This window comes from Sphaerodactylus townsendi, linkage group LG01, assembly GCF_021028975.2.
Source record: "Sphaerodactylus townsendi isolate TG3544 linkage group LG01, MPM_Stown_v2.3, whole genome shotgun sequence".
NCBI lineage: Eukaryota > Metazoa > Chordata > Lepidosauria > Squamata > Sphaerodactylidae > Sphaerodactylus > Sphaerodactylus townsendi.
The window spans coordinates 159619158-159639726 of record NC_059425.1 but is presented as its reverse complement, the minus strand read 5'-3'; the positions used below and the strand labels follow the sequence as shown (position 1 = coordinate 159639726).

The 20569-nt window shown below is 39.5% G+C and overlaps 1 protein-coding gene across 1 annotated transcript in view; it reads left to right on the top strand.

Moving 5' to 3' along the window:
- MBOAT2 (membrane bound O-acyltransferase domain containing 2) overlaps positions 1-20569 on the top strand; it is a 116465-nt gene that overhangs the window by 12027 nt on the left and 83869 nt on the right. Inside the window, exon 2 of the mRNA XM_048498376.1 lies at positions 17736-17881. Coding sequence (XP_048354333.1) covers positions 17736-17881 — 146 coding nt within the window. The remainder of the gene's footprint in view (positions 1-17735; positions 17882-20569) is intronic.

Below are 20569 nucleotides of genomic sequence, written 5' to 3'. Positions count from 1 at the left end.
AATGCAGCCCTTGTAAATGTGCCTGAGTCTGTCCTGATCTGTTTTATGTAAAAGATCTGAATTAAGGATGACTAATGTGTATGCCAGTGAATATTCTGGGCCCCTTTTTGTTCAAGGAATGTCAATACAATTATAGTCTCTATTTTACTGAAGTCAAATTTTTTTCCTTTTCTCCCTTTCTTTAAGAGTTAGAAGCAATCTTGTGGGAAATGGAATTACTCTTCTAAAATGTGAATAACTGCTTTTTGATGTCTCAGATTTCCTTCTCATTGCTTGGAAGTTCTGTGGACATTCTCCCACTTAAACCCCTAAGCCGCAAAAGGAAGGAAAACTTTGGGCTAGATGGTATCACACCTTCCTTCTGTCTTAGGTTTAGTAACTCTATGAAAATAACTGGACAATATTCTGATCTTCTATTCAGCCTAGGACTTTCATTAAGGAGAACAATTATTTTAAACCTTCTTGAACCAAGAGGCAAAGTGGGATATAAACAAATAGACAACAAATTTATTTGCTTCCTATTTCCACAAGGTTTTAAAAGTTTCCTGATTTTTCAAAAATCATTTTTGCCTTCATTGGAGCAGCCTTTGGTTGAAAAGGAGCTCTGAGAGGGTTGTGTGTGGGGGGGGGAGGGGGGAGGTTGTGTGATGTAGCAGCCTCATAATCACTTAATCTACAAGTCTGTGTTTCAGCTTCAGACTCTGTTTCCATTTTTCAGTAACATGTTCAGTATGTAACATGTTCAGTTGTAAACAGGATTTACAAATATAGATTCTTGTCTAAGAGGTTAACATGGATTTGATTACACCTATAAGTATTACCCATTACTATTTCTACAATCTCTTTCATTGTTCATTGATGCTTCATCACGTACTATTGCTTGATGCTGCATCATGTACTTGATGCTTCATAGTTCATTGATGCTGCATCACTATTACTTGATGCTCTATCACACACTATTGCTTTTTTTCCTGAAACTATTGGTGCTGCTTTCCAGCTCAATCCAGATGGGGGCGGGGGCAGGCGATTAGTTGCAGGAGCTGGCAGAGGGCCACGCTGGCACATTTGTCCTCTCTGTCAGTTCACGGGGTCAAATGTGCTGGTGCCTAGCCACCCCTCAACTCCACTGCAGCAAATGTCCGAAGTCCCAGCTGCACCAGAATCCAGAATGGATGCAGGCTTCCAAGGGGGGGGGGGCATTCCTAAGGCCGGAGCCACCTTACCTGGCTTTCACCCTGGGGCTGTGACCAGTTGTGCTGCAGCCCTGGCCCTGGCCTTCCTCCACCTTTATGAGTGGCATAAATCCATTGACCCTAATTGCCAGAGAATGGGCTCCTTATCTTTGCAACGTCAGCATCATCCTTCAGGCTGGCATGTGGCCAGGGGTACCTGTGAATAAGCACTCCCCCCACCCCCGCTGTGCCAGGGTAGTATGGTAACAGTATGGGGGAGGTCTCGCAGCATGGTGTACTATGCAGTGAAGTAAATAGGGTTAGACCAGAGTAGCTCTCTTTAGTATTGCATGGTTAGTCCCTGAGAATATTCATTCTTTTTTTTTTTGATCCTCATAGTGTTTACCTTCAGAAAGAGCTTGTTAATTCAGCCAGCGTGGTGTGGTGTAGTGGTATAAGAGCCAGTAGATTCTGATCTGGAGAACCAGATTTGTTTCCCCTTCTCCTATGTTCCTGCTGGCTGATCTTGAACTAGTCACAGTTCTCTCAGAACTCTTTCAGCCCCACTTACCACACAAGGTGGTGTTGTGAGGAGCAAGAGGGATAGCCACTTTGTGTCTCCTTACAGGAAAGAAAGGTGGGGGTATAAATCCAAACTCCTCCTTCTAGCGTTACTCTTTTTTTTAAAGTATCCTTTTGTAAGGTATTGGAGACATGACAGAAATCTGATTTTCATGGCAGCAACAATAATCCCCAATAGGAAAATCTCCTTAACAAAACAAAATTTATAGAAAAGTAGTCATTGTTTCTGGCCTAACGTGATCAGAACAGGCAGAACAGAAATAAAATTGACATCTTTGCGTGAAATTCTACAACTTTAAAGTTCAAAAGTGTTTTTTCCTTTAGTTTTCTTTTAAGAAGCACCTCTAATTCAGGTCCTCTATCTGTACCTTGCTCAGTTAATATATCCCACAGTTAAGGATTATGCAGCAGTTTCTCTTCCTGCAGTTCTTCAGGTACAGAACAACTGGCCAAATACGAAGTGAGACTATTGGTCCATCTAGCTCAGAGTTGTCTTTACTGACAATAACTTTGACAGAAGATCTTCTCAGTGTCTGTTACCAGAGATTTTTTTAATATTGATGACAGTGTTTGAACAGGAGGTAGAGGTTAAATCAGAAGCTTGTGTGCATTTCTGAGTCACTGCTGTCCCTCCTTAAGAATTCTCCGGCATTCCAGGGCTGGCAAGAGAACTGAAAATGCTCCAGCTAGCATGGCATGTTAAGAGAAAAAAAGGGTTGAAAGGGAAATCTATCTGCTCCAGTCCCTGAGAGTTCACTGTATCCTGGAGGCAGATTTCCTGCTGCTTCTCTCTCTGAAATTCCTTGTGATTCCCTGGCTTGTTACCGTGTTTTCCCGAAAATAAGACAGGTTCTTATATTAATTTTTGCTCCAAAAGATGTGTTAGGGCTTATTTTCAGGGAATGTCTTATTTCCCCCCATGATTTTGCGCCCCTCACGTGACCAGATCAGATGCGCTGGGGAATCTGTAACTAGGGCTTATTTTTGGAGTAGGGTTTATATTTCAAGCATCCTCCAAAAATCCCAAAAAAATCATGCTAGGGCTTATTTTCGGGGAAACAGGGTGTATATAATAGAGAAAAAATCCTTTTAGTAAAAATGTTATTGACTCAATGTGGTATTATCATTTGTGCTCTTTATACTGCACAGCATATTTATCTATCTCAGTAGAGCTGTAACTGAACTGGGTCAAGTTCCAAATTAATATGTCTTCATATATTGCATGCTGGCTTGAGGTTGGGAAAACCAGCTAGTGTATGCATTTGGGAGAAATTTTGAAGAGAACTTTTGCTCTTATTAATGGGAAAGGAATAGGAGTTAGAGACCAAAATTTATATATAATTAATGGTAACATAAGATAGTATTGGCATGCAAGATTTTTTAAACTGTACGTTATTTCTAGATGGGTGATAGTATTGGCATGCAAGATTTTTTAAACTGTACGTTATTTCTAGATGGGTGTAAAATCTCTTCATTAAAATGAGATGGTCTTTGTAATGTAACTGAATTTTCTGTTTCTGATTTCACAGAATTTTTAATAGGTAGTCATATGTATAATTTTTCTTTGGCCGCTAACATTTTATGAAGTTTCTTATTCCATCTCCTGTATTTGTGTGTGTATGTGCGTGCGTGTGTATGTGCGTGCGTGCGTGTGTATGTGTATCTATAGATATATAGATACACACATATATATTCAAATATATATCTATATGTGTGTGTGTGTGTGTGTGTATCCCCTTTCTCATCATGTCAGTCTCAGGGCAGCTTACAACAATTACCTATATAAACAATTAAAACCCTCCTTACATAAAAGTATAGAACATGCTGGTATCTTAACAAATATAAAAATGGGGAGGCCAGTCAGAGAACAAAGGTCCATCAACCACAAATAAGGAATAATGGCAAATAAAATAGGAATTCAAAAGTAAATGAAAAAAACCATAGAAGAAAAGGGAAAGGAAGCCAGCTACAAAAAAACCATCTCAACCAATAAGTACCAACTTTGAGTTTTGCTGCCTTGCAGATATGCGTGCCGGTGGGGTTGAAAAAACAAGAGCTGTCAGGGTACCTGGGCTCAGTTGAATGTGATTAATTAAACAAGTTTCATAAGAACAGCAAGTGTTCTAGGAAACTGCTTTTGCAAGTGGTTTGCAAACTATACATCTGCATTTAATGTTGACTTGAAATATGTCAGACAAATTGGGTTCAGTAGGTACAGCAGCCAGTATTTCTGCATCTATATACAGAAGTTTAAGTAGTGGATAATTAAAACAACCACACTTGGATGTTGCGTTTCTACCAAGGAGAAATGCTTGGTGTTACGCTGCCACTTTTCCGCCATTTATAAAGAACGTGTGGTTTCACTTCTGTGGTGCCTTTTCCAAGCTAGTTTATTGTGAATACATCGAGGAAGTGGAATGTGCATTCATGACACTGTTGTGATGGTAACTGATGGTGTTATGGCTGATGTGGCCATCTGTCATCTTTCACTGGCATTTTGTTTTCTAAACCTTGGGGCAGCAGTCAGGAATGGTAGATCATGGGCTAGAACACTGGCAAGATGCCACATTGCATTCAACCTTCATATTATTCACTCATACACCACTATCAGCATAACAATAGCTGCCAAAGGTACTGAGCTTCAGAACAGTATAGGGTAGGTAGTCTTCAAACACTGCAGAAAATGCGTGAGCAGTTTGGCCTGTTCTTTTCTAGGCCATTCCTTTTCCTGAATAACTATGTTAATGCTACAAGGGTACAGGTAAGAACTGAACCAGTGGGCACAATTGTGGACAGACTTTGGTCTACAAGTTTCCAGTTGCCTTGCCTATCTGTGTTTTTTTAAAAACGATTTGGAACTCTGCCCTCAACTTAGAATCAGATTGTCAGACCTTTAAACAAGCAGGTTTTTTTTATCTTGAAGAAATTCAGTGGGACAAAGACACGAGAAACCAAAAGCAACTCCTTTTTCCTGTCTAACCAGTTTCAATTTTACAACTTTGCCCAGGTATTTCAGGGAAAGTGACGTTTCTCAGAAACTGGAACTGCTTAAATTTGAGACCCTGTGTGCTTTTCCACCAAAACCCTTTAGCCGTGTTCACGAGGTACAGGGAACATGTGTACAATCAATGTACAGTGTATGCTTGATTTTTCTTTGTGAGAACTGAGTAATTCTCATGTTCCATTCAATACATGGACGGTTGAATGTGTGACTTAAACCTCATGTTTATCCCCCAGTTTCATTTATATGAACAGCCAGTGCATGTCCTCTTGACACTCAGATGTGCAAACATACATGCAGTTTATATGTGCATTGATTGTATATGCATTCACTGTAACATGTAAACAGGAATGGTATCTCAGTGTTTCAGGAGGAAATCAATTGATTTCAGTGGGAGAACTAAACATGTTCTTGACTTGGCCTTACTGAAATCAGTGACAAAGTTATCAGTGATAAAGTTAGCTCCGCCCATGAGCATCTGTGCTTCAATAAATATATTTGTTTTTGAGATACCACAACACCCCTTTGTGTATCTTGCTGTAACAGGCTAACATGAAAACCACACAAAAGCTTGCCATTTTCAAGGTTTTTTAAAATAGTAGTATAGAGGTTAAGAATGTTTCAGTCACATGCTAAGTTTCCTTAACACCCCCCCCCCCCCAGCTCATTGCATAAATTCAAGCCATCACGTTACAAGTTTCTCATCTGCTGTATGTATCAATGGCATTTGCTGGTGTCAAGAAACTTGCAACATGATGATCTTGATTTCACGAGACAGGAAACTCACCATGGTGATGTTGACCTCTGTGGCAACTGTGTAATGTACAGAGCTGGTTAAAGTGAAGGAGAAGTTGTTGAGAGAAGTAAGGAGCAAAAGGGAGGGGGGAGATTTTTAGAATTGGTCATGGTTGTCTGAACTCATCAGGTAATCTCTAGCAATGCTGCCTGTTGGTCTTGCTTACTTCAAAATTTGGGTTGTAAACTCCATTGCTTCTTCATATTATTGTGCATTTATTGACTTGTGCAGGTATTCCTCATCTGTTGGTGTGAATCTTCAGTGTAATAAATAGGAAGGAAAAATATGGTTTTATAAAATTATTTGTTTTAAAGGGCTTTTTCTTAATCTAGGCAACAGAGATTGTTTCCAAAAATATTTATTGAAACTCCCATTTCCCCTGTAAATTCTCATCCAACAGCTTCTGAAAGACGGGACAGCTATTCCCCAGTAATACAGTCTGACCCTGTTTCATACACCTAGCCTAATTAGTGAAATAGACTACAATACTGTTATTTTCATAAAAGTGCCCTCCTGAATCACTGAGCCATCCTTCTGCCCTATTCCCTTTTATAAGCATTCTGTTTTATACAGTCTTTGGAAAGACTGACATGTAAGAGTCTTCGTGACCTGCTGGTGGATCGGTGTGGCATAGTGGTGTGATCAGCTGAGTCAAAGTAGGGATCTGTTTTCTGGGTTTAATGAAGGTGTAAGAAAGCTTTTTTTTTTTTTTTGCAGCTGCTTCAACTTATCCAGTAATAAATCTAGGTCCACTATAACTCCAAGACTGTTAACCAAGTCTGAAAGGGTCATCTGAGCTGCAGCATTCTATTTCCAAGGTGATTTTGAGGGGAAATCGATATACAGTGCAGTAATTTAGTGTGGCATGGATCTGGGTGACCACACTAGCGATATCAAGATAAGGGGCCATCTTTTGGACTAGGTTGAATTGGAAGGTAGCCTTTTTAGCAACTGCATTAACTTGCTTCTCCAGTAATAAGAGTCAGTTAAACTCCATCAGAAGTGGGGAACACAGTGTCCTTCAAGATCTCCACCTTCCCTACCAATATTATCTCTACCTTGTCAGGATTCAGTTTCAACTAGTTCAAGTTTCATGATTTTAAGACTCAAAAATAGATGTGGAAGATTAAGATTTTGCCCTAACTTTAAATCAGGATGGATGAAAATCTGTTTAAGATCTAGTCCAAAGGTTATTCATCATGAAATATGGGTTAATTTTTAATTATGAAGCATGTGACTGTATATTCATGCCATGTTTAAATTTTTTGGTAAATGAATTCCATTAATCCAGAGGTCTGCAACCTGTGGCTCTCCAGATGTTCAAGGACTACAAATCTCATTAGCCCCTGCCAGCATGGCCAATTGGAATTTGGGGGTGATGGGAATTGTAGTCCATAACATCTGGTGTGACAAAGGTTCGCCACCACTGGAATAGAAGATTGTTTGGAATGAAACAGATCTGCATAAGGAGCTAGGTGAGAGGAGGAAGGGACGAGCAGTAAAAATGAAAGTAAACTCTTTTGAGCAGAATACTCCACAAGTCTTGGGACTTATGTGTGTATAGTCTGAGGTTTTCGTAATATTCTCTCCCTGGAGGAGGAATTCTATAAAGGCAGCAGGTTGTAAAAGATACCCAGTTTAGGAACATTTCAGTGAAGTTGCTCTGCCTATAGGTAAGGCAGGCATGGATGCAAAATACAAACACTGCAACAAATGCAAGGCCTGCTTACCCAAATGAAACTGGTGATGGTTCATTTCGCAATAATCCCATAATTACATGTGTATTTTTAATAATATAAATAAATCATTTTTATATAACTGTAAAACTAATCCGCAAAGTTATTCTAAAAATGAAACTGTCATCTGGTTGTAAATATTGAGATTATGCCAACGAGAATGAGTCTTCACGTTGAAAACCACGATTTAAATCATACTGACTAGTGATTTAAATCATAATTTAAATTGCTTTGATTTAAATCAAACCCCACCCTGCTTTAAATTAAGGATATAAACCTAATACTATCTTAATGAATAATCATTCTCTTTTACATAGCTTTATTCTCAGTGGTAGGAAAGGGAGTTGCCAAATGTGATATGTTGAAGAACACTGCATCTTTCTTAAATGGTTGAGGAAGTTAAGGTTTTCTGTTACATGTTGAACAGTAGAGGAATTATAGCTCTTTCACTTTAATATGTTTACTTTAAGGCTTTGCTGGGTCTGTGGTAAATTCCATTGTCTTTAAGTAGCAGCTTAGAATATTGCATTCACTGTGAAGCAATGCCTGGACCAAATAACATTCAGGGTTTGTCAGTGCCATTTCCATGTGGCATCCTGAAGTTTGGAAGCATAGGAATTTGTTTCTACCCTTGATCACTTTGCGATAACAGATACAACAGGAAAAATTACATCTGGAGTTCTCTTTTACTATAATTAAGGAATTATGTTCTTTAAGCTTGTAGGTACTCTTGAAAAACATCAGATACAATGGTATGGGCAGTTCAAAAAGTACCGGTATATCAATTTCTGGAGTTGATCAGTGGGACAAAATAATTTGCATTGAATCATTCTTGGGAGAATAGCTTCCTTTTGGTGCAAAAAATTCTGTGGGATTAAAAAAATCTAGCTACCATCCTATGATACCAAAGCAGTCAGGTCCCACTATGACACACCTAAGAATTATGGGTTTGTTTATACTTGGTCTTAGATGAATCAGTTAAGATGAGAAAATCCTAAATCACTCCATACCCAGCCATGGTCCACAGACTTATGCATTCATTAAAGCATGACATCAGTGTCACCCCATGTAGCTCCCATGGTATTGTGGTTTTCTCTAGTTCTCTTATGGGGAGTTTTCGTTCTTGTTTGCAATATAGGGGGCAGTTGTTAAAAATGTCTGCTTCAACAAAGGTCCACTGGAATTTTTTAATACAGTATTGTGCTAGCTCACCTCCTTCATGCAGTTCTAGATTGGTCGAATCCCCTCACTCTCCCAATTACCAAACATTTGGGATTTAATTTCTGTGTTCATTCATTTATATTGGATGGTGTTGTATGCAACAGCTTCCAAATTATTTCTCACTGCGTATGTTCTATGATCCTGCTTAATAGAATATATGTGTTTCAAAATGGTGTTTGCTTTGTAAGTCTTTCAATACAGAACTACACATTATTCATCCAGCATAGGATCTGAAACTCGAACAAGTATGGGTGTCAGAAAGCCTTTGCAAGGAAGATAGAAAGGGTTATTTCTTCCAGTCACATTTTCCCTGAGCTGTGTTTTTTTTTTTTGTGGTAGAGTCAAGCTTAAGTTATAAAGTTTACAAAAAAATGATGCTGCGAGGAAAAAAGGTGGCTGATTCTTGGGAAGGGTGGTGATAGGGAGAATTTGGAACAACATAAAATATGTGCAACATATTATCAAATTTGAGCTAAACTCGTTATTTTAGCAGCATAAAAACCTCTGTAACTTATTGCGTAACATAGTATTTATGATACTTAGAAGATTAGCATTTTCAAACAATATTTATCAGTAGAGCCAGAGTTAAGAGATGGACTTTTAAACTGGTAGTGAAGGCAAGTGATTCTCAGACTTTCATAGCTGCATCTTAAAAATCACTCTGTCAAAGAGTCAGGGTTCCTCCCATGGTAGGAAAAAAAAAGTCTACTTTGTCTAAGAAAGATATCTGTTTTGTTTGGCAAAGGTATATCCTGTGAGTGGAACTTTGCTCACAATGTTTTGCACCTAACCCATTGAAGGGAAATTTTAAAATGATGTCAGGTTATTTAATACCATTTCATCCCACATAGGAAGTGTTATAGTAACTGTGCCCAGCATTTGCAAAAAATAGTCATTTATTGCATTGAATAGTAATTTCAAAGACACAATCAAGTTTTCCCCCCTCAAATTAGAATTGCTGACTGGAAGACGTGTAGTTTGATTCTGAACTTTTATTTTTGTTTTCATGGCCCTCAAAGAACTGAAGACTACAGAAATTGGAAGAAACCCCCCCTCTTTATTTTTTATTTATCATATTTATATACCGCCCTCCCCCAAAGGTATATTTATATACCGCCCTCCACCAAACTTGTTCACATGTCATGACTTGAGTGCAGATTTCTAAACATTGTATATTTCTTTGGCACGCTACAGAAGATAGAGGGATCTGAAGCAGGCAAGAGGGTATGAAAGTTGCACATATAATCGAGCGTATAGGAACTGTAATGATCTAACGCTGAAGATTGTTTTACAGTGTTAAAGAACATTTGATGGGACTAAGGGCAGCTCTCACAAGATTTGAAACCTTTGTTTTAAAATCACTTTTACTCATAAAAAAATAAAATGTGTCCTAAGGTGTGTGTAGGTGTTTTTTTTTATCCATCCCCCCATTTAAAATATTTTTTGTCATCCGAAACAACGAGGTGGGAAGAACATAGAAATTGGTGTCTCATCACTCGTCATACCCAGGTACCCACATCTCTAAATTAGGCTTATTTCTGGGCTCTGAACCCAGGTGAAAAAATGGCTGCAGGGATTGTGCAGGAGAACCTGCAGGTAAGAGATGGGATTACAGAGTTTCTCAAGACACTGCTGATTCTTTCTGACAAAGGACAAACGTTGCCAACATCACTTTTGGATCATGAAGTTCTGCCCTTACATATCACTTCATGTATCCCTTCTCAGGCTTTTGAATATATTTGAATTTAATTTTTCAAAGGTCTGTTCTTGTAGCGAGCTCATTGTTAGTGGCACCACCTCTAAGCATTGTCTTAGCTGTTAAAACTCTTGTGTTAAATACATCAATTATAATACCTTAAAAACTACAGAAAACTTCCTAACAAGTACATATTTTTAGATTTACTTTGAATTTCTAGATTATTGATACTTTAGTGTAAAGCTCTTGGTTTTTCCTCTGTCAGAAAAGATGTTCTTGCAGTTTTTTAAAATTACCTTCAAACTGTGTTTGAATTTCTTCTGTAGCCCTAAACTACTGGGCTTCAATGAAATCCAACATTTCATGTCCTGCATGTTAATGCTAAGTGTGCTGCGCTGTGCTTTCACATATTCAGCCCTACTTTATATTGTGACATCATTGTTGCACAGTTACCAAGTCTTGCTGCATAAAGGGGAAAGAACTATGTGATTCTGTTGCACCTTTTGATTATGCTTTCAAAGGTGTGGCAGATGTATCCAATGGGGTGATGCTGCATAGTTGGGATACTTGCTTGTGTAATTGTGATGGCCAAAAGTTTATGACCAGTCTTTTAGGGATAAAAAGGTGGCCATGAATATGATCAGACCAAATGTTTTCCCAGACAGATTCATCCTTTGTTAAAAGCCGGGGGGGGGGGGGGCTTGCGGGCAGCATTTCATTTCCCTTTCCCCCACTATTTCCTGTTTCCCTTCCCTGAAAGTGCCTTTAACTGCTCCTCTTTGCCTAATTCCTTCTCTTCTTCCCACCCACTAGCCAACCTACCTTTATCAGCTCGGATAGGTGTATCTTCATCTTTCATTTCTTCCCTTCCCTAGTAGCCTCTTCCCAGGAAAACTATAGCCCAGTTGTGTGATGCCGGCCAACAGCAGAAAACTGGAAATCCTTCAAGAACTTGTAGGGGTACTTCACTTTCTCCTGTATCCCCTTCTCTGCAGTATTTTTGTCCCCCTCCCCATACCAACAGCCCTACCAACACCTTTCCCTGGTTCCGCCTCTTCTCTTCATTGACTAACCTACTTATCTTTTATCTTCTCCCCAGTCTTCAGCTATATTTATTTATTCACTTCATTTATACTCCTCCTTTCTCTGCAGTGGGGGTCCAAAGCAGCTTACATAATTCTCTTACCCTCTGCTTCATCCTCAAAACAACTCGGTGTGGTAGGGTAGGCTAAGAAGGTACATCTTTTTCAAAGTCACCAAAAGAGCTTCCATGGAATAGTTGTGATTCAAACATGGGTCTCTCTGAACTTGGTCTGAAATTTTAACCATCATAGCATACTGGCTTTTGCTGTTGAATAGTGTCAAGCAGTCAGACCCAGGTCCCCCATGCAAGTTGTATGTTGGCTGGTAGTTGCTACTGGTCCTGATGAATCCTCCCTTAAAGCCCAGAACATCTCCAGAAAGAAGCCTGCCCCTGCCAACTACTGAGAAATCAAAGCTTGATTGCTGCCAATTCTGATGTGATCACCTAACAATGCACATTGAGGTCATTTGTTTTTAAAGCAACAGGTGCTGCTTCTGTTACTTTGTAATTATTATTTTTTTAGGTTTAGATTTTTCTGCAAGCTGGAAGCATATTTCACATTTGAAGAAAGAGTGGTCTCATCCATTCATGGCTTCATTCTCCATTTATGCACAGATGTAGCTATGTCGAGAATTATATATACTGATGAGGCATGTACAATAGACTTTTCATTTGCGATTTGTTACCTTCAGTTTCCCTTGGGGTCTCTGGCCCAACCAGTGATGCATCTAGCCCAGAGCATATGACCACGTCTCATGTTGGGAGATGGAGATGTGCTGGTTCTGCCTAAATTCTTGTTTGTCAGTCCTGTTCCTAATTGTGGAAAAATGCATCCCTATTGAGTTGTGGTGGCAGCCACCATTCTGGCCCAGCCAGGAGTGAAGTGTGACTTGGCTGGGCCTCCTTGCAAGAGACGTGTGTATGTGGGAGGGGGATCAGGGCTTTTTAAGGAAAGTTTTAGCCTCCTAGTGTGTCCCTGGAGACAGCAGACACCCCCATTCCCCCAATGACCCCAAGTGATCATAGATTCTGGCAATTGTGCTGATTTGAGGAACAGAACCCCTGCAAGCAGGAATTTGCTGTGAAATTTCTGGTAAACACAGCAGCTTATGATTGTGTGCCTTTAGGGCTGCCTTCCTACCATCTACTACTACTTTGCTGAAAACATAATTTGTTTCCAGCATATTGTCTTTTTAGTCACCTGCTCTCCCTTTGATGTCTCAAGGCTTCCTTCTATAATGAATCCATGAGATGAATTGGTTTTCGTTCATAACGCGTCCCACTTTAGAATGTTTAAGAACTGCTGCCTTAAGCAGAATGCATTGTATTGGTACCCTTGCTTCAATGTCATTTTTGTTCCGAATTGACACATCTGGTTGACTTGTGATGCACAAATGAATGAAAGGCATATTGACACTTTATTCCAGGTTATTCCAGGGCAAAGTATTTGAACAAAGAAAAAAAGGAAGATCCCACCTTTTGAACCTTATGCCTGTTTAGGTGACAACCCACACCCTCCATCCAGAGTTAGGAATTCTTCTCCTCATGGGAGATTGCTCCAGGCTTTCCCAATTAGGTCGTTTGACATGTAGCCTTCCTCTCAGGGTTTTTATGACCACATGAATCTCCTCCATTTGGCATTTAATCCAGATGGGCTATCTCCATCAGAACTCAATTCCTGACATCTGACTCTTCCTGGCTTGCATTCAATTATACCCTCTCATGTGAAAAGAAACAATTGCTGTGGTTTCAGAATCCCCATCATAACGCGTCCCACTTTAGAATGTTTAAGAACTGCTGCCTTAAGCAGAATGCATTGAATTGGTACCCTTCTTCAATGTCATTTGCGTTCCACATTAACACATCTGGTTGACTCGTGATACACAAAACTGTGGAAAATGAAAAGAATTTTGCCATGAACGAGGCTTGTAAAATCAATGTCTTACTAGATACTACGCAATCTGAACATTTGCTTATTCCAATGCTGGTAATAAAAATGATTTGGTAAGCATTTTAAGCTTACTGGGTTTACTTTCTCTTTTGCTCAGTATGTATCATAAATGTTTCCTGTTGTTGTTGTTGTTGTTGTTGGAGCCTTCTTAATAAATTGAGGGCTGGCCTGTTCTATCTTTCCCCAAACCTGGTGGCTACAGGGCACTGTGTTCTGCAGATTTGGCAACATGGACAGTATGGATAGCAAGTGATAATTTATTGTGAAGAAAGGAATGTGATCAGTAGATACTGAAATGAGAAATTATTTAAAATTCTGCCATTAAAAACCAGGAAAATCATTAAAAATTCTGCCATTAAAAACCAGGAAAAATCATTTAAAATTCTGCCATTGAAAGCCAGGAAAAATCATTAAAAATTCTGCCATTAAAGCCCGGGAAAAATCATTAAAAATTCTGCCATTAAAAACCAGGAAAAATCATTAAAATTCTGCCATTAAAAACCAGGAAAAATCATTAAAAACTCTGCCATTAAAAGCAAGGCCTGAGCGTAAAACCAGAATAAACATTTTACAAACTAAAAAAAAATTCGTTAAGCAGTCCTCAGGCTAGAAGCAGACAATGAAAACAAATCAAACTGCTGAGTAATTTTTTTAAAAAATCAAGATTTTTCATTTAAAAACTGGCTGAAAGAAAAGTTTGACCTGCTGCCAAAAAGAATCAGACACTATGAGGGATAAGGGTTTTGTTCCATAGGCAAAACCTACAATCACTGAAGATGATGTATAGAACAAAAGTAAAGAATATCCTTTCAGTTCACAAACTGCGTGAACAGTACAAAAATCAAGTTTTAATTGAGAGTGTGCTTTCCTAGAAGACTCCATACATTTTTGCCTTTGATTGGGTGCCTGCAGCCCGTGCCATACTTAGTACGCTTATCATGTCTTTCAGGTGATGTAACAAGACGGCAGCTATTTAGCTTACCTGTTTATTTGGATACTATTTACAGATTTCCTCAAGCAGTAAACCATTATGAGGTGTTTCTAAATGTTAGCCCTCCATATGTATATGAGTCACTGCATTTATCTTTCTGTCTTGGTTCAGTATTGACATGGGGGCACAAGCCAAAGAATTGTATTGTCTGTCTGTGCACAGCTCAACTTTTGACACAGTTCTCTGAAGGACAATTTTCTGTTCATGCTTCTGTGCTCTCCAGAAGCAGCTTCTGATTTGCTGGTTGTATTTCATAGGTCTAATTTAATACATGCATTTAGCAGGATTTGTTGTACCAAGCCTGTTGGCTTGCATACACAGTATATGACCTTTTCTGCACAGCACAAATAAAACATCTTGAGGTTATTAAAAGAAGCACTGGAAGAATCATGACCTCCCATCAACTGAAGAATGCTTCCAGAAAATTCAAGAATATAGGTCTTCAGACTCTCTACTTAACAACAGCGATATGGACTCTTATACAAAAATATGGGATCCAGTAATACAGTATCTATATAAAACTGATCCAACTGATAAGATATTAATAACAATGTGAGAAATGTATATATTACATGAATATTATTATGATATTTCTTTTATCCTCTTCTAATTTACTGATTTAATAATTAACTAAACTTCCTTCTAGCGTAGATAAAGAATCACCGCTTTGTCTAAAATTACATTACTAGAAATATTTGTGACAAAAGAGAAATCTCCTTTATTAACGTTTCACGTTATATAATACCATAATATACGTTTTTGTACTTTCTTCATGTTAACCTTTCAATAAAGATATATATATTTTTTTAAGAAGCATTTTGGGGAGGAACTCCACACAGCTTTCTCCCCAGGCTGTCTTCAGCACATTTTATTTCTGCTCAACTCGTCATATTTAGAAAACACTAAACTAGCGATCTTTTTTCCCCAAGTTGGGGTCAAGGCATTTTCCTTTGCCTGTGCAGAACAAGGAAGCATTCTGCACAGACAACATATGAGAATCTGCAATATGTACATATTTCAAATTGTTGTAGTTTCAAAGACACCACTCTTAAAACAAAAAACCCTGCCCACCCCCAAAAGGAAAAATGACATATGCGCCATATCAGCAGTCAAAACAAACTTTATTCATTTATTTTTTACATGGAAATGGTGGGCGGATAAGCTGCGAACAGAGGAAACCTCTGAGGGATACCTTCACCAAATGGTGGGCGGCACGAATCGTAAGGGGGAGAAAAGGGAGGGCGTGAGTGGTGGTGAAAATAAAAGTAAGAGCTAGTGGGAAGCGGGCAAGAAAAAGAACCGCTTTCCCTGGCAACTCTTCTTTTTTTTTAATCCACATTATGTGGACAAAATATTCCATATGCAAGTTGCAATTGTTTCTCTACTGTCTGGAAGCGCCCTTCAAGGAAGGCTACCAGTTGCAGTCATTTTTATTATAGTTCATATACAGCAGTAGTTCCAAAATCTTTTTGGACTTCTACCCCCAGGACTTCCAGGCCACATAAGAACATAAGAACATAAGAACAAGCCAGCTGGATCAGACCAGAGTCCATCTAGTCCAGCTCTCTGCTACTCGCAGTGGCCCACCAGGTGCCTTTGGGAGTTCACATGTAGGATGTGAAAGCAATGGCCTTCTGTGGCTGTTGCTCCCGAGCACCTGGACTGTTAAGGCATTTGCAATCTCAGATCAAAGAGGATCAAGATTGGTAGCCATAAATCGACTTCTCCTCCATAAATCTGTCCAAGCCCCTTTTAAAGCTAAGCCCCTTTTAAAGCTAAAAGCACATACCAGTGCTCCTCACACATTTTCGAACATACACTTCTTTCTTGGTATTAGGTCAGTTGACTTGTGTAAAACTATGTTTAGGACCTCTCTCACTGCTGGCAGAATAAGCTCTCCAATTGTATGAGGTTTACCAGATATAACAATCAGCAATTAGATGGTGTGTGAAGCTTACAGACTATCACAGGATTGTACTGAAATGCTGGCAAACATATTTCCAGTCATTTCCCACTTCTGAAAGTTTTCTCGAAGTGACAGAAAAAAGGCTAAGAATTTGTCTGCTTTATCAGAATGCATTTTCTTCAAATGTTCATGAAGTCTGGAAATTTTCATGGCTTCCTTTGAGAGGACCCTTTCACACAGTGGGCAGAGTGGTTGCTGTTGGTTATTTGGTGCTGATACAAATCCATATTTCAGATATTCCCCACTGTATTGCCTACACATCTTCTTTGCGCTGTGGCCATATTTTATTCCAGAATGGGAAATATAAGTTTCTTGTGAAAGTTATTTGTGAAAGCCACTTTGGGTCAGAAAGAGCGAGAGAGAGTGTGTATGTGTGAGAGTATAAGAGTGAGAGTGAATATGTGTATGTGTTCTGTGTGTATGTGTTCTGGCTGCCATCCAGAGAATTCAACATCTGTGGCATCCACAGCTTGTTAGAACAGGGCTGCCACACCTGTGTTCTGTCTTTTGGTGTGAGGGAAAAGAAGGCCATTTGTGACCTGTCCCAGCTGGGTCTCACTCTGACATCCACTTCATAGACTTCTCTTGTCCTCTCACAGACTGCTCCTGACCTTTTCCTCAAGCCACGCTACATAAAATGGCGTGTGGCTTATCCAGACTCATTTGCAGACCTTTTACCCGCCAGCTAGTCCAGGAATCCCTGAGCTGCCCCCCTACTGCCCAAAAATTCTCTGCTATCTCCTACTGTCCCCAAATACCTCACCACCCCTCTTAATGTTTCTACACACACACACCCCTGCAAGGAATCCTGAATATGAATATGAATATGACAGATCTGGCAAGGAATATAGAGGTTTCTTCATTTGCACAGTGTTTATCCTTTTATGTCCTTAAGTGAGAATCTGTGTGTTGGAGTGGTTGAGTGTTAGAGTAGTATCTGGAAGACCTGGGTTCAAATTCCTACTTTGCTGTGGAAACTCAGTGGGTGACCTTGAGCCAGTTATATTCCTTGAACCTAACCTACCTCACAGAATTGTTGTGAGGATGTAATGAAGGAAAGGAAAATGATGCAAGCTGTTTTGAATCCCTGTTGGAAAGACAGGATTCAAATGAATTAAATGAATAAATAAATGAATAAAATAGCCTCCTGAGTCCCTATTATTGCTTTAGATCATGTATTTAACTATTCTTTCTTGTATTTGTTTAGATGCAGAATTACCTGTACTTATTGGATTAATGTAGAAAAAAATCTTTACATTCTTTGGGTTTTGAACCTCCTACCAGTATACTTGACGGTTTTTTTTAATTTTTGATTGTTATCCAGTAGCTCAGGGGAATATTTTGGAAGTGTCAAAGGGGTTATGGGCATGTGATGGTTATGGATTATTCCACGGCTTTCATGGTTGATTTTTGAAATGCCAAGGGCACAGTTGGCCTACTGCCGAGCAAATGGAGAGAATGAACTGAGTAAATGCAGTGTTGAACGGAGCTGAGAATCTTGAATATAATGTGAATAATAAGCTCTTTTTTCCTCTGCAGGTCAACTTTGTAGTGTGCCAACTGTTTGCCTTGCTTGCTGCTGTTTGGTTTCGAACTTACCTTCATTCAAGCAAAGCTAGTCCATTTATAAGGCACGTTGTTGCCACCCTTTTGGGCCTTTATCTTGCACTTTTTTGTTTCGGATGGTAAGTAATTTGATTCCCCTTCCCTCTCAATACCGCAGGTTTCGCTTTCTCACATCAGTTTGATCACTGGTTTTTATTGCTACAGTGTTTATTTGTTTACATTATTTAGGGTTTGCCTTTCTCACTTGGACTCAAGGGAGATTACACAAGAGTGAGAAGGCGGATTACACAGAGTGAGAATACAATTGATAGATAACACGTTTAGTGAACAGTGCTATAGGGTTAGGGTTGTAGAATCAGCCAGAAGACAAACAGAATTGAAGCAAAGCTTAAGTATGAATATGACAGATTAAATGATGCAGAATTCCTTAGTAGAATCTTATTTTCAACAGGCTGTATGCTAAGGCATTTGTTATTTGTTTGGTGGTGGACCGGCTGTAGGCCGTCTAGTTACCACATTCAGGAAAACTGATGTGATGGATTCTAAACCATGGTACACTAAATAAAAGCTTGAAAATATGTTTGTTTCCTCAGCATATTGTAAAGATAAAGGTGTTGTACTATCCTAGCTGAAATGAAAAACTTGTTCATTTTTTTCCTCTTTCTTGCTCTTATCCCTGCCCCGCCTTTCATTCAGAGAGCTCAGTGCAGCATACATAATACTCGTCTCCCTCTGTCCTAGCAAAAGCCCTGTGGCATAGATTCTCCGAGAGATATTAGTGTTTGGCTCGATAATGTTACGACTGAATTGGGAACCTGACCCATGGACAAAGATTATGTCCTTTTAGTAAATTAGCATTTGGCTTCCTGGTCCAAAAGTCATTCTGTTGCAGTTCTTTGCTCCTCACCTATAGCTATACCCCACTATGGGCCATAGAAATGCCCAAGCTTTGTGCTTTATTGCTCATAACTGCCTGTTCCTCATCCCTGCCCCAGCTAAAATATGGAGATGGTACTACTGATATAACGTACAAGGCTGCCCTAAATATAAGATAATGACTTGAACCCACTGGAATATTGATGAGGGTGAAAGAAGTTTTGCTCAGGGAACATAACTTCATTATCTCTCTCCTCCTGCTGCAAACCAAAATGCCCCCCAGTGGGTCCCCTGTCCCCTAAGGACCTGAGTTTTGGCAGGCATTTGGGACTGCAGTGGGAGAAGGGGGGGGGGGTGAGAAAAATCACACTCTTCTAATAGTCCTTTAATCAGCAGAAAGACTGCATTGGATCCAAAACTGTGTGTGCAAAGTCTATTGAAGTGTATTAAAATTCTTTTTAAATGGTCTGCTATATGGCACAGAAGGGACACTGAAAAGGTTGTTTAAGAGGCCCAAGTGGACAAAAAGGTGACACAGGATGGTGCTACGGTGAGAAAGGGAATTGCCCTTTCACCCTACAAAAAGATGCTAGGATCCGTTTCTGCCAAACTAAGGCTCCTTCTGCACATGCAGAATAATGCACTTTCAATTCACTTTCACAATTGTTTGCAAGTGGATTTTGCTATTCTGCACAGCTACAAAGTGTATTGAAAGTGTACTGAAAGTGCATCATTCTGCATGTGCGGAAGGGGCCTAAAGGAGATAGGGGACGTATCTTATGCAAAATGCATATAACATCAGTTAGGTAGATGCCTGTCATCTAGCAAATAAACATGTTAGCCTGCTAAGGTACCACAGACAGATGGTGCTGAACCTTGCTCAGAGCAGGCCAAAATAACATAATCTATGCAGTGATTTATTCTCCATACTGGTATTCCTGATGCTTCTGTTGCTTCAGAAGCAACTTTAATCTCAGCAATGTGGAAAGGCTGGGGAAAAAGCCCCAAATACAGAACTGAAAAGTAAAGTTTTTAAACTTTTATTTTGTGGTGCAGAAGTTTAAATTTGAAATAATAAATGAAGTACTCTCTGAAAATGTAGCTGCTTTGTCTGAGAATCCCTGGTGGTCCCTGAACATTCTTCCGCAAGTGTGTTGTAAGAATGGGGGATGAGCCCTTTATATACCTCTCTGGGTTCTCTTCTTCAAGGAAAGCGGGACAGAATCATCTTCCCCTTCTTTGGAAATGTAGTAGCTTGTAGAGTACCAGTAAGAAAACATACTAGTTGCTGGGATTCAGTAGTTCCGACCTAGGAACTTTTAATTGGGCGACCAGTACCAAAGGTTCTGATACTCTGATTACCAGTGGAGTGAAGACAGGCAATAGTTGTTTCCAACTTAATACCAAACGTTCCTGTTTTGTATGGCGCTGATATCTTAGAAATTCAAAGTTTTCCCAAGTTTCTTCTCATTCCTGTTTATCTGGCCTCTGACTAGACATTATAAGGATCTTTCTTGTTGTGTTTAGTGCAAAGTCTTTTCCAGTCAGAGGATGAGTTTATAGTCAGTTCCTTTTAGTTACTTGGTCTCGTAGGCTGTGTATGGGTTATCCAAATTAATTATTTTTTTAAACGTATGTAAACTAGTGAGAGACAGCATGGTGTAGTGGTCAAACACAGTGGACTCTAATCTGGAGAACTGGGTTTGATGCCCCATTCTTCCATATGAAGTCTGGTGGGTGACCTTTGACCAGCCAGGTTCCCTCTAAACTCTCTCAGTTCCTACCTAGGCAAACCCTGTCAAGCTACCTATGAATGTCTCATGAGTTAGCTGTGACTTGACAGCATTTTCCACTACAACAAAGTTGTGTTCGTTTTTCTGGTATGTGTGCAGTCTCACATGGGTACTGTGCATTTGATGCCCCAAAAAGTC